Source organism: Coptis chinensis, chromosome 3 (assembly GCF_015680905.1).
Source record: "Coptis chinensis isolate HL-2020 chromosome 3, ASM1568090v1, whole genome shotgun sequence".
NCBI classification, from domain to species: domain Eukaryota; kingdom Viridiplantae; phylum Streptophyta; class Magnoliopsida; order Ranunculales; family Ranunculaceae; genus Coptis; species Coptis chinensis.
Genome location: NC_141458.1, coordinates 80,051,720 through 80,065,042, shown reverse-complemented (window position 1 = coordinate 80,065,042; position 13,323 = coordinate 80,051,720). Strand labels below are relative to the sequence as shown.

General features: G+C 38.3%; 1 protein-coding gene across 2 annotated transcripts in view; it reads left to right on the top strand.

Annotated features, from left to right (window-relative positions):
* Positions 1 to 12,608, top strand: part of LOC147511015 (zinc finger FYVE domain protein) — a 54,708-nt gene extending 42,100 nt beyond the window's left edge. For both annotated transcript variants that reach the window (XM_086602864.1, XM_086602866.1), the window contains 7 exons: positions 8,249 to 8,392; positions 9,261 to 9,349; positions 9,750 to 9,832; positions 9,946 to 10,061; positions 10,742 to 10,827; positions 11,672 to 11,771; positions 12,329 to 12,608. In XM_086602864.1, the coding sequence (XP_086458990.1) occupies positions 8,249 to 8,392; positions 9,261 to 9,349; positions 9,750 to 9,832; positions 9,946 to 10,061; positions 10,742 to 10,827; positions 11,672 to 11,771; positions 12,329 to 12,394 (684 nt within the window). In that variant the 3' untranslated portion in view covers positions 12,395 to 12,608. The remainder of the gene's footprint in view (positions 1 to 8,248; positions 8,393 to 9,260; positions 9,350 to 9,749; positions 9,833 to 9,945; positions 10,062 to 10,741; positions 10,828 to 11,671; positions 11,772 to 12,328) is intronic.
* The last annotated feature ends 715 nt before the right edge of the window (positions 12,609 to 13,323 follow it).

Sequence of the window (13,323 nt, the reverse complement as noted above, 5' to 3'; positions counted from 1 at the left end):
GAGCTACAACACTTTGTTTCTTACTGTGCCAAGTGACTAAATTTCCTCCAACAAATGTACAATACCTGTAGTAGATCGGCGACCGTAGGATCACCGCCTAATCAAGATCCGAAAACCCACAAATATCTAGTGTCTGTGAAGGGCGATAAAGAAGTCCATTACCAGGAGAACCCTTCAGATATCTTAGAATACGAATAACAACATTCCAATGAGAAATATGTGGAGCGTGCATGAACTTACTAACTACTCCAATTGCATAAGTAATATCTGAACGAGTCACAGTAAGATAGATAAGACGACCAACAAGGCAACGATACCAACCACAATCAGAAAACACCTCCCCCTGTTTGGCATGAAGCTTCACAGTAGGATCCATGGGGGTATCAACAGTCTTCGATCTAAGAAGCCCCGTCTCACTAAGAAGATCCAACACATACTTACATTGCGACAAACTAATACCTTCATTGGAACGAGCAACCTCAAACCCAAGAAAGTACCGAAGGAGACCTAAATCCTTCGTGTGAAAATGCTGCCCCAAATACCATTTCAAATCAGAAATACCTGCTGCATCACTACCATAAATAATGATATCATCAACATATACAATAAGAACAATAGTGCCAGACGCGGAATGTTGAACAAACATAGAATGATGAAAACCAAACTGGATAACCACAGAACTAAATCTATCAAACCAAGCACGAGGTGACTGCTTCAATCCATAAATAGCCTTTTTCAACTTGCACACCATATTCTCCTGTCCAGGGACAACAAACCCGGGTGGCTGATCCATATACACCTCTTCTTATAACACACCATGCAAGAAGGCATTTTTAATGTCAAGTTGATAAAGAGGCCAACCCTTGCACACAGCAACAGAAAGTAAAATCCTAACAGAGTTAAGTTGAGCAATAGGAGAAAATGTCTCCATATAATCAACCCCATATGTCTGAGTGTACCCTTTAGCAACCAAACGTGCCTTCAGACGCTCAACAGAACCATCCGGGAGGTACTTCACTGTGAAAACCCACCTACATCCAACTGTGTTCTTCCCTGGTGGAAGAGGCATAAGGTCCCAAGTCTTATTCTCATGAAGGGCTGAGATTTCCTCTTTCATGGCTAATGTCCAGCCAGAAGAAGCTAGTGCTTGGGTAAGGGATGAGGGAACCGAAACAGAAGACACAGACAAAGCAAAAGTACGAAAACCGGGAGCAACACGATGTAATGAAACAAACTGAGAGATAGGATAAGGAGACTTAGACCTGGTCCATTTGGCAATGGGTTCAACCTGAGACCTAGTCCTTGGAGCAACAAGTTCAACATGAGTCGTAGTCCGTGTAGCAAGTACAACACGAACCGAAGGAGCCTCTAAAGAAGATGACGACTTTTTCAGTGCTGATTCAACAGTAGTAACAGGGGCAGATTCAACATTAGTAACTTTCTTTCGAGGAAAAATACGATGATATTGAGCATAAATAGGCATGGGCTAATGGTTGTAATAGGAACACGACTAGGCCCCTCCGCACAGGGCATAACAGGTGTGGGAGGCACCTCCCCAGAAGGTACAACTGGAATGGGAACAACTGGTTGGGGTAGCTGATTAACACCCCCTCACGACAAGACACTAAATTTGGATCAAACAACTGCCCCTCTGTAGAGAAATAGGAAGTAGACTCAAAGAAAGTAACATCAGCACTGACATAATAGCGACGAGTAACAGGACTATAACAGCGATACCCTTTTTGAGTACGTGAGTAACCCACAAAAACACACTTTATAGACCGAGGATCTAATTTGTCATGACCATGACCTAAAACATGAACAAACGCAACACAACCAAACACTCGAGGTGGCAAACCATAAGATGACTGAGTAGGATACATCAATGCAAAAGGAGACTAACCATCAAGACAGACGATGGCATATGATTAACGAGATAATTAGCAGTGAGAACAGAATCACTCCAATATGGCTTAGAAACCCCCATGGCAAACATCATAGTGCGAGTAACATCGAGTAAATGACGAAATTTGCGTTCAGCAACTCCATTCTGTTGAGAGGTGTGGGGACAAGTGGTTTAATGAATAACACCTCGATCTTCACAAAAATGTTGTACACAAGACTGAGTATACTCTAAGGCATTGTCAGAACGAATAATTTTAATTTTTTTATCAAACTGAGTCGCAACTTCATTGTAAAAATTGAACAAAGCACGAGGTAGCTCAGTACGATCCTTTAACAAATATAGCCATGTCATTCTAGAAAAATCATCAACAAACACTACAAAATAAAAGAAACCAGACAAGCTTTTATTTCGTGAAGGACCCCAAATGTCTGTATGGACTACATCAAAAAGGACCCAAAGACCTCTTATCAATCCTACTGGGAAACGTACTACGATGGTGTTTTCCCAACTGACTCAACTGACATGCTTCACAATCTAAAATAGATACTGGACTTAACTTAGGAAGTAACTGACGCAACTTAACTAACGAGGGATGACCAAGACGACGATGCCACTGAAGTGGAGACACAGACGCACTCAAAGCCGAAACAAAACTTGATTTCACAACATCCAATGCATATAACCCATTATGCTCATACGCCAAACCAATCGTCATCTTCGTCTTGAGGTCCCAAACACACAACCAGTAGGAGTAAAAGTTACAGAACAGTGTAGAGACTTAGTAAGTTCACTAACAGAGACTAGATTAAATGAAAGATGAGGAACATAAAGACTCGACTGCAAATTTAAGAACTTTGTAGGATGAAGAACACCGGTACCAAGAATAGGACGGGAGGACCCATCAGCTAAAGTCATGCTAGTCTTAGTTGGCACAAAATTAGAAAGAAAAGAGGGATTACCGATCATATGAGCACTAGCTCCTGAATCAATGATCCAAGAGGAAGAAGGTACTGCCAAACAAGCAGACTTACCAGAACTTGCCATAGTATCCGTGTGGGTTGCAGAAGGAACAGAAATACAGTTAAGACGATTCAAAATTTGACCCAAAACTTCAGCAGTAGAAGGATTAGAAGCACTAGAAGGTCCAGCAGAGAGGAAGACCCAAAAGTCTGATCATAAACATTATGGGCATAGGCAGGCTTCCCATGTTTGTCCCAACAAAATGGCTCAGTGTGACCATTCTTACCACAATGTGTGCACTTCCTCTTGTCAGTACCATCATACCTATCCCCACGACCACGACGTCCTCCAAAACCACCACGGTTACCTCTGCCAAAACCAGAATTACCACGAGCTCCACGGCCATTAAAGCCTCTACCACCACCAAAACCTCCTCGTCCACCATGATTACTCGGAGTAGAGAGTAAGGCAGATGACTCCTTAGCAACAGGAACAAACTCACAATGCTCCAAACGCTTTCTCTTAAGACGCGAAAAAGCTTGTGCTGCAGAGGATACCGTTTCACTTGCTAAAATTTGATCCTTGTAAACACTATACTCAGAATTCAGCCCATGTAGCAACAAGTAGGGCAGGGATCGGGTCGGGTTCGGGTCGGATATGGCTATATCGAATCGAATCCGAATCCAATAGTTTTATAATATCCGAACCCGATTATATCCGAAATTTAATATCCGAACCCGACCCGAACCCGATGGTTCCCTGCCCTAGCAACAAAGCAACCTGAAAGTGTTCACGTTGTTCTCATTGCTTCTCCAAATTAACTGTAAATGATTGATAAAGCAAAAGCTCTTCCCATAGTCCTTTCATAGTGCTATAGTACTCATCAGTAGGTTGATCACCCAGTTTTGTCTTGAACAAAGACTCAAACAGATCATAAATTCGAGATAGATTATTTTCTTGGGAATACATCTCCTTCAATGATGACTATACCCGTTTTGTCGTGGATAAGAACTGCACATTAGTAAGAACTTTTGGCTCCATACTATTCCACAACCAAGTCAAAACCATAGAGTTAGAAGCCATCCAGTCTTCATAAGTAGAATCATTGGAATTTGGAGGATCATCAGTAAGAATTTTAGATTTTTTTTTCGCACGAATAAAGTGTTCAACAGCATAACTCCATGAAAGATAATTGTTCCCATTTAAACGAAAATTAGTAATGGGCTTACCGAGATCATCGTTGACATAATATAAAGACTGTTTAGAGTCAGGTTTAGGATTCACTACGTCATCCATTGTTCACACCAGAAAATACCATAAACAACCACACAGAAAACAACCAATTTACCAACACAACTACACAACCAATTCACACCAATCACAACTACACAAAACAACCAAATCAGTAAAAAAACCACACCGATTACAAACTGGATACAACCCTAGATACTAACGATTTCAACTCATCTAGGCTGCACAAACACACAAGGAAACAACAAACCACATAGGAAGTGGAGAGTCTCTCTAAACTTCCACCAAACCAGCAGAGTTGTTGCAACCCACAAAAAGGAAGAAGAAAGAGAAGAAGAAGGAAGAGGAAGAAAAAAAAGTTGCTCCGATGCCAAGGTAGAGAATTGAGAGCATCAATTAGAGAGAGGAGAGAAAGAGAGTCATGGTGAGAGAGCAGAAAAGAGAGTGTCCCCCATATATTATTTATATAAACCCTAAAATAGGTGCAAAGACTAAACTGCCCTTTAAGACATACAATACTAATACCGCTAACAATATTAAACTCAGATTATTTTACACAAGGACTCACTCTTCATAAATAAGGAGAGAACACAAACTTTGACTCTGACCAACTAAATGTAAGACTAAAGCACACTGTACAGTGAAAAAACCCAGAAAAAATATCTACCACCATTGCCCCTTACAATAAGCTTGCTCACATATACATTTGCGTAAATACAAATGCATCTCTATCCTATTTTCAATCTGTAGCACAAATTTTAATCTACTAGGATGACTTGTTAGGGAAAAACAAACAAGAACAATATGATAAAACGTACTATGGTATAACATAATATTCATTAACGTGAGGAACCACCAAGGGTGCTACCTTGATATTAACTAAGTCTAGTTTGGCCTTTCATGTCATGCTTTAGTTACTTCATTAACACGTTTGAAATGTTACTTCGGTTGAAAATAATTGGATTGGAAAATCGTTTGTCAAAATGAATTTGACTGTAGGTTGAAAATGGTTTTATGAATTAATGTATTAACAAGTTCTAAATGGTGCAAATAAAGATTTTCCGATTTTCGATTTTCTGTGCCGATTCTAAATTTTCCAAATTAACAAGATCTCAATATTTTCTGAATTTTCCGAAAAAGAATAAGGTGAAACACCTAATAAACTCGGCAACGACAACAACATAAAAGGGAGTAAAAGCCTTAGCTGAACCATCGATCAACAATAGCGCTTACCAACCAAAAAAAAAAGTATTATCAGGATATAAATCTTAATATTGACTTGGAAAAATAATAACCTGCTGGAAACAAGTAAACAAAACCACAAAACCAACTTATAACCCCAAGAAGAAAGAAAACGAAAACTTATTATTATCTTGACCTCTGATCACCAGCTTCGTCGCATTTGTTAGCATCGGTGACCGGAAAACTGGAAACCCTAGGTACCACATTAAATTTTGATAGAGCAAGGGGCTTTTGTTTTTGGATGACAAATTTTGGATGGGGTGTTAATTGCTAACGAGGCCATTGATGACAAGAAGAAGAGCGGTAACCCGGGCATCTTATGTAAAATCGATTTGGCTAAAGCATATGATCATGTGAGCTGGGATTTTCTAGATTACGTTATGATGCGTATGGGTTTAAGTGGAGGAGTTGGATAAGAAGATGTGTCTCCTCGGCCTATTTTTCTATTCTCATAAATAGGTCACCTGCGGGGTTTTTTAAGAGCTCTCGAGGTATAAGGCATCCCCGCTTCTTTTCCTCATGGTCGTGGAGGTTTTTGGTAAAATAATCGAGAAGGGCTAATAGGTTAGGGTTTTTAGAGGGTTTCAGAGTTGGTAAGGACCAAGTTTTGATCTCTCATTTTCATTTTGTGGATAATACTGTAGTTTTTGTTGGGCAGGACTTAGAGCAAGTGAGGTATCTTAGGGGTATTCTATGCTGTTTTGAGGCTGTATCGGGTCTTAAGGTGAATATGGCGAAAAGTATTATTTTTGGGGTGAGTGACGGGGATAATTTGGATGCTTTGGCATCCTCGGTAGGTTGTAACATCGGTACTCTTCCCTCCAGATACTTGGGTCTTCCTTTGGGAGCTAGTTATAGATCGAGTTCTATTTGGGATTCGGTTATTGAGAGATTTAGTCATAGGCTAGCTGGGTGGAAGGGGCGTTTTTTGTCTAAAGGCGATCGAGTGATCTTGATTAAAAGCATTTTTTCTAGTCTTCCTGTATATTATGTCCATTTTTCCATGTGTCTAAGAGTGTTGCAGCTAATTTGGAGGCGATAATTAGAAATTTTCTTTGGGATGACAGGTGAGGAAGAGAGGCATAGGTTTCATTTGGTTAGTTGGGAGAAGGTGTGTCGCTCTAGAGAGGAAGCTGGTTTAGGTATTAGAAGCTTATGAGAGTTTAATCTTGTTTTGCTAGGTAAATGGCTTTGGAGGTTTGGGGAGGAAAGAGATAGTCTTTGGAGGAAGATGATTGTGTTTAGGTTTGGAGAACATGGTTTGGGGTGGAAGAGTGGACATGTGGCCATACCTTATAGCTGTGGTATTTGGAAAGGCGTTTAGAGTGGGAAAGGAGTTCTACAAACATATTATGTTTGCTTTAGGCAAAGGTGATAGCATCCGCTTTTGGGAGAATATATGGCTAGAAGAGAGGCCTCTGCCACACGTTTTCCCTAGATTATATGCCGTTTTTGACTTAAGGAACCTGCCAATTCAATCATTCATGAGGGAACACAATGATTTTATTGCTTGGGACCTGGGTGTTCATATTGCTCTCTCTGACAGGGATATAGTGAGTGTGGCTGCTCTCACAGTGATGTTAGACTCTATTCCTTTCGTGAGACCGGATAGAGATAAGAGGCTTTGGTCTATGGACAAGAAAGGGAGATTTTCTTCTAGATCTTTTTACTTTAAGCTTCGTCCACTAATTCCCCGTCATGATCTTAATGCCTTTCCTAAATTTCCTAGTCATATTATCTGGAGTTATAAAGTTCTGTCAAAAGTTGCATTTTTTGTTGAGTTAACTAGTATTACCCCCCTACTAGATGAGCCAATTTCCCCATCTAGTTGGGGGAAATCCTAATTGGCTCATCTAGTAGGGGGGTAATACTAGTTAACCCTTTTTTGTTTGGTGTGCATCTCTCAGTAAAATCTTGACTATTGACAATCTCAGAAAAAGACGTGTCAAAGAAGTTCTTGTCAACTTTTGTCCGTTGTGTTTAAGGGATGAGAAGTCTGTGAATCATATTTTTTTGCTTTGTCCTTTTTCATGGCGGGTTTGGTGTCATTTTATTCTAGAGTCGGGGGCTTATTGGGTTTGTCCAGTTTCGGTGACAATGTTATTAGCCTCATGGGACTTGAGAGTCCCACTATGAGAAGGGGAGACGACTTTGGAGCATGTTGTTTTTTGCGATTATGTGGGGCATTTGGTTGGAGAGGAATTAGAGACACTTTGAGGGAGCAACAATGCCTATGGAGAAAGTTGTGTTGGCAATCAAAGCTCTTTTATGTTTCTGGTCGAAGGTGCATATTGAGACATGAGACATACCTTTTGAGGCGTATGTGTTTCGATGGGAGTTCATAAAAGATGATCGGGCTAAGAGACTTGTCACTTTATGTTTTTTCTTTTCTTTTCTTTTTCTATGCGTATGTAATGGAGGATATCTCATCCTTATGTATCTATCTTTAGTTATATTAATAAAATTATACTTTACCAATGCACAGGCTACTTGAATACAAAGTCTATGTTGCCTTTGGAAGTTCAATGCACAGGCTACTTTGTAATGTTTGTAATGCATTTCTTATTGCGGGTAAAGAATACCTCACACCTCCACCTGCCTTTGGTTAATCTGCTTGTCCTTTTTGCCCGATTCAAAAGTTCAATGCCCTAAAGCATTATAAAACCCGGAACAGCGGCTTTTTCTCCCTTCCTCGTTATTAACATTGTTGTGGTTGTTATAATAATTACTATAACTATTGTAATTACAATTATTATAATATTTATTAACGTTGTTATTATTATTTTTATTATTATTATTATTCTTTTACCATGATGTAGTGTTGGAATTTGAATCTAATCCTTTCCATTATTTTATCTAGTTATTTATTTCCCTTACTCCTTGATATAGATGCATTTTGACGAAGGGCTGTCCGCCAGACATAAGGCAGGAGAATCCACAAAGGTTGTCCCTAAGGGGGTCCGTGGAAAAAGTGCCTCAGAGAAGCTCACTGAAGAGGGGCTTGTTAAACTTTCTGCTAGAGTGGCAATCCAGGTATTTGAATCAGCTGCTTTTATTGAAAGAAAAACATTCCATTAGACTTCAATTATTGTAATGCTGTAGAAAGCTAAAGTGCAGTTGACTTTTCATTATCACGTAATTTGTAAGTGACGTCTATATTGAAATGTCTTTATAGAAGGCCTCACTTCTTTAATATTGTCCTTTCTTAAACATCAGGATGTTCTTCCTCGTTTCCCAAAAGCTTACTTTGAAGCCCATATTTTACTAAATTCTATCCATGTTCTCAACCCTATATGTAAATACTTTCTTGTTAATTCAAATGATAGTAAAATTCAAAAAGCAGGATTTTTAACACAAGGTCCTTTGGGTGAACCTATGCATGAAAAATCAGCTCGTTTTGACATTTATAACCTTTTTCAAAAAAGGGTGGCAGATTGAGAAATTATAGAGCCTAATTTAAACTCAATATATTGCATCCTTCTTCTAAAAGCTTATAAATGTTGAGGATGTGCTAAATGTTTTTTGAGGATGATCTTCATGCTGGGAAGGTCATATACTCACATCCACAAAAACTGAGTCCCTAACTCATCTTGTAGGCTCAACGGAGACCTTGTTTAAAAAAATCCAATCAGATCGAACCTATCCCCTATGTAGAAATGAAGACTCAGCTATCACTTGGCTTATGGTTGGCCTTGATTTTAATGTTGGATTTGTATTTTACTCGGTCACTAAAATTTTCTACGGAAGATAATCTGACAGTTATTTTTGTGCCTTTGATATTATTATATGCTTCTCTGAGTTGTTAGAAGTTTACTTGTGTAGGAGAATAAGTGGATCAGTAGGTTTGCTAGATGAAATCTTATCTTTTTATTGATGTCTTATTTAGCTTATTTGGTTTTAGGTGGATGTTGTCAGATCTTTCAATGATGTGGATGGATCACAATGGAAACATTCTCTTTTTGGTAATCCAAATGATCCTGAAAGTTTCAGGTGTGTGTTATCTGATTTATCTCTATTGATTTTGACATTACAAATTGACCTAGCAATTACTGTTGAATTGGTGGTATCCTAGTAAAATTCACAACCCAGTAACGAATTTAATCTATCATTCTTGCTTAGGGCACTCTGTACCAACTACCAACCTTTTATGTGGTACATACATGATACGACTCTCTACTGTCTAATTACTTTATGACGTTTGGTGAAAGTATATAAGTTTCTTCACTTTCTTGTACTTAAACATCCTATAAGTTTTGTTGTTTATATAGAATCCTTTTAACCTGTTAGATTTGCACTTTTCTTCATATTATCCTTGTCTTGTAGCTTTAGAAAGTGACAAACTGTTTTGTTTTACACACATCCTCAGTGTTTCCCTCAATATCTTTTGCAGAAGAAGGTGTGAGATTGCAGAAGCACTTGCTGAGAAGAACTTTGACTTGGCTTTTCAAGTGATTTATGAATTCACTCTTCCAGGTCAATTATGTCTCGACTTATTTGGTTAACTTGGTTAAGTTACCTGCATTGATACCTTCAGGATTTTCTTATATCTCATGTAAAGTTTTCCAACTTCAATTCTTTGTATACAGCTGTTGATATCTATGCTGGAGTTGCGGCATCGCTTGCAGAGAGGAAGAGGGGTGGCCAATTGACAGAATTTCTGAGAAATATTAAAGGAACCATTGAGGATGGTGACTGGGACCAGGTACTGCTAATGTCAACATTCTGTGGGATATTGGGTATATGCTGGAGTTACGGACCTGCAGCCATCGAGTTAAATTTACTCCCACTTCAGAGAAAATTTGGAGTTTATAAAAAGAAAATAATATGCGCATAAGTTTCAAAATGTCATAAGCTTTTAGTCATAAGATGATTTCTTATAAAGTTGGTACATCTTAGGTGTACTATGTACCTTGTACCGTATGGGTTTATTTATCCATTACACTTTCACCTGGGTTTGATTATTTCCAACTTAAGGGCAAAAATTTACAAAGCATGTGAAGGGATAATCAAACGTTAAGGAACAAAAATTACATGCACAAATCCCAGAGAGTAAGAATTCATGTTCAGAGAAATTTTTAGTGTTGGTACTTTGTCGTTTTCCTTTTTCTCTTCTCTTATGATTTACAGTTAAACTATGTCATAACCGATGGTCCACAAGAGGAGGACATTCGATCATACTGGGAGTCTTGTAAAGGAACCCTAGCCACATTATTTCAAATCTTGCCAATGATGAAACATCAAATACTTGGATGAAACGATTTTTTTTTCCGTCCTTCTTCCATTCATATTTGTTTCATTGCCTTGATTACTTAGTAAACACAAGAGTTTGTTTTTGTGCTTCCAGTTGGTTGAAATGTATTAGTCCTATCTGGAATTGTGTAGGTTCTGGGAGCAGCCATTAATGTATATGCAAATAGGCACAAAGAACGTCCTGACCGGCTGATAGATATGCTAACTAGCAGCCACAGGTAATGATGTTTTCCTTTAATACCATAATTCTTCTTGGTAGCTTGCTGTAAATTTAGGAAACAATGAATCTTGTATGAGATGGAACATTAGTTGGTTACTTATTCAGTATTTGATGGCCCATCTTAATGGGTCTCGCATGGAGATGGGTTGAAGTAAATCCTTCTTTATCTCCTAATCATCAAGATCATCTACAGAATTCGGATTGCCCCAGAGTTTTTAACCAACTCAAACGTTTCTTTTTTAGATTGATAGTCTAACACAAGCAAGATTTTCTTATTTCCATTTCAAAATCCTTTCTTTATGAATTTGGTAAAATATGATTTACCAAAAATTTTCTAGGAATAATGAAGATTAAAATAGATAGATAAAAATAATAGAAAATAGAAAATGAAAATAGTGCCACTTCTGGGCCTGTGAAAATTCATTCGCGTGTGTCATGTACTTATGGGGGAGATGAATTCTCTACTACGAATATACCAAGTCATAATCTTTTAGTTTTAATGTGTAGCATAGACCCTAATACTACAGCTAACTAGCCTATAATATCGAAACTGTTAAGAAAAAGGAACAGTTGTATTCTAACGTCATAGCGAGATTCTACAGGACACATGTTTTCTGCTTGGTACTGGTTAGAAATTGCCGAGGGTGATCTCTATGCATTTTCACCAAATCAGTCCTTCATGTAGGCCATGACGTCACGGTTGAGAACTGGTACACTTCACCGGTCGAGTGAGTGTGCCATCATGCCATGGCTTTCAACCGTGACACATCAGTGCATATGTTGCAGCATCTAAGTAGCTTATCTTACTCACCAGTGTCGCTGTTCTGGGATTTGTTTTGCAGGAAGGTGTTGGCCTGTGTGGTATGTGGTCGTTTGAAAAGTGCCTTCCAAATTGCTTCTCGAAGTGGAAGTGTGGCTGATGTTCAATATGTAGCCCATCAGGTTTTCTTCGGAACTATAAATTGTTATTGTGCTGTTGTAAAATATTATTATATTATTCAGAGCAAGTTCACAAGTTTAGAGATTTCAATTTGGTTTACCTAGAGGCTTTAGCATGTTTTCATCGTATTAATATCTTTAAAGAATTGATTTTTCGTGTTTGGGTCACAACCTGTGGTTTGTGGATTCATTAAGGAGCATTTTGTTTATATTGTTGATTTGTTGCATTACATTCGGCCGCTCTTTCCCATTGTTCCTTTACTCATCGTTGCGGGATAAAGTGCTCTCATTGTCTAGCAAATCTTGTTCTTCAAAACCAAACAACTTCACTTGTGTTTTCACTGTTTTGTGAATCCTCATACAGTTCCCTTCCATACATTTTGTTAGTTCAGAAGGTCTAGTTGAAAATTGGTTCTTTGCGTGAAAAATAATATACCCATCTTTTTCATATTATTATCTCATTTTTTTCCTCTTGAAGTCCATGGTTGCATACAGGTTCGGGGTAATTGTTTAAAAATGCCCACGTCTCTAAAGCATTGTTTGAACTTGTTGTGATGCAGGCACTACATGCAAATGCACTCCCCGTTCTTGATATGTGCAAACAGTGGTTGGCTCAATATATGTAATTTGTTGTATGTATATGTACATAGCGGTTTAAAAATGGCGAAGGTAAAGTGGCGAAGAGAGTATATGTTGGGTTGATCCAATAGAAAATTTTGTCAGTTAAAATGTGTATTCATAGGTTTATGGGTGGCTGCTATAGTTTTTTAACACACTTCGTTACAATATGTAAAGTTGTAAACAGAAGTTTGATCAATGTAAAAGTAAAAAGTTGTACGAGTGCTTTGTGAATGCACCATTGATGTCTTAACAGCTGCAGAACTTACTTGATGATGTGGGTGAACTGAGAAATTTCAGGAGCCACTCACTCCTCGAATCTGTTCAGGTTAAACAGGAGGGATGCCCAGTGTGGTTTTTTTTTTTCATAATTAGAACATTTATTTAAATTAAATCCCTTTTTTCCCAGGTGAATGAAGGTGGGAATCAAACTTAAGACCTTGGGGCCACCCTACCAATTCTTAAGCAGTGGGTGAGTTGCTTTAGGATTTGTACTAAAGATGTTTGGTTGTGTCACGAATTAGAATAAAAAGGTTTAAGGATCAAAGATCACAAATTCATCACAACTGCAATTAGCATTATGTAAAAATTCTTGATGGGCAGTTGCTGTAAAGCCGTGTCCTTGGAAGAACTATCCTTTTTTGTGGTTAAAACTGTGGTTCTACCTTGCATGGACTTATGTACAGTTGCAATTTTGACGTTAAAGTGGAATTGCTACAACTGTTACGGATGGTCCTACTAACTGCTAACTGTTACAACTATGCACTGATGCGCAGAGTGAGCGCAGGTCATACTTACATCCGTAACTGAATAAAATGCAGTACTCATTGTGAAATTTAATCATATTCAGAAGCAACCGTGTCTCAATAATGCTGTTATGTAATGTACTTGAATTAGATAGCAAGTCTTTGTCTAGTTTGTTTCTCAGTTATCCACT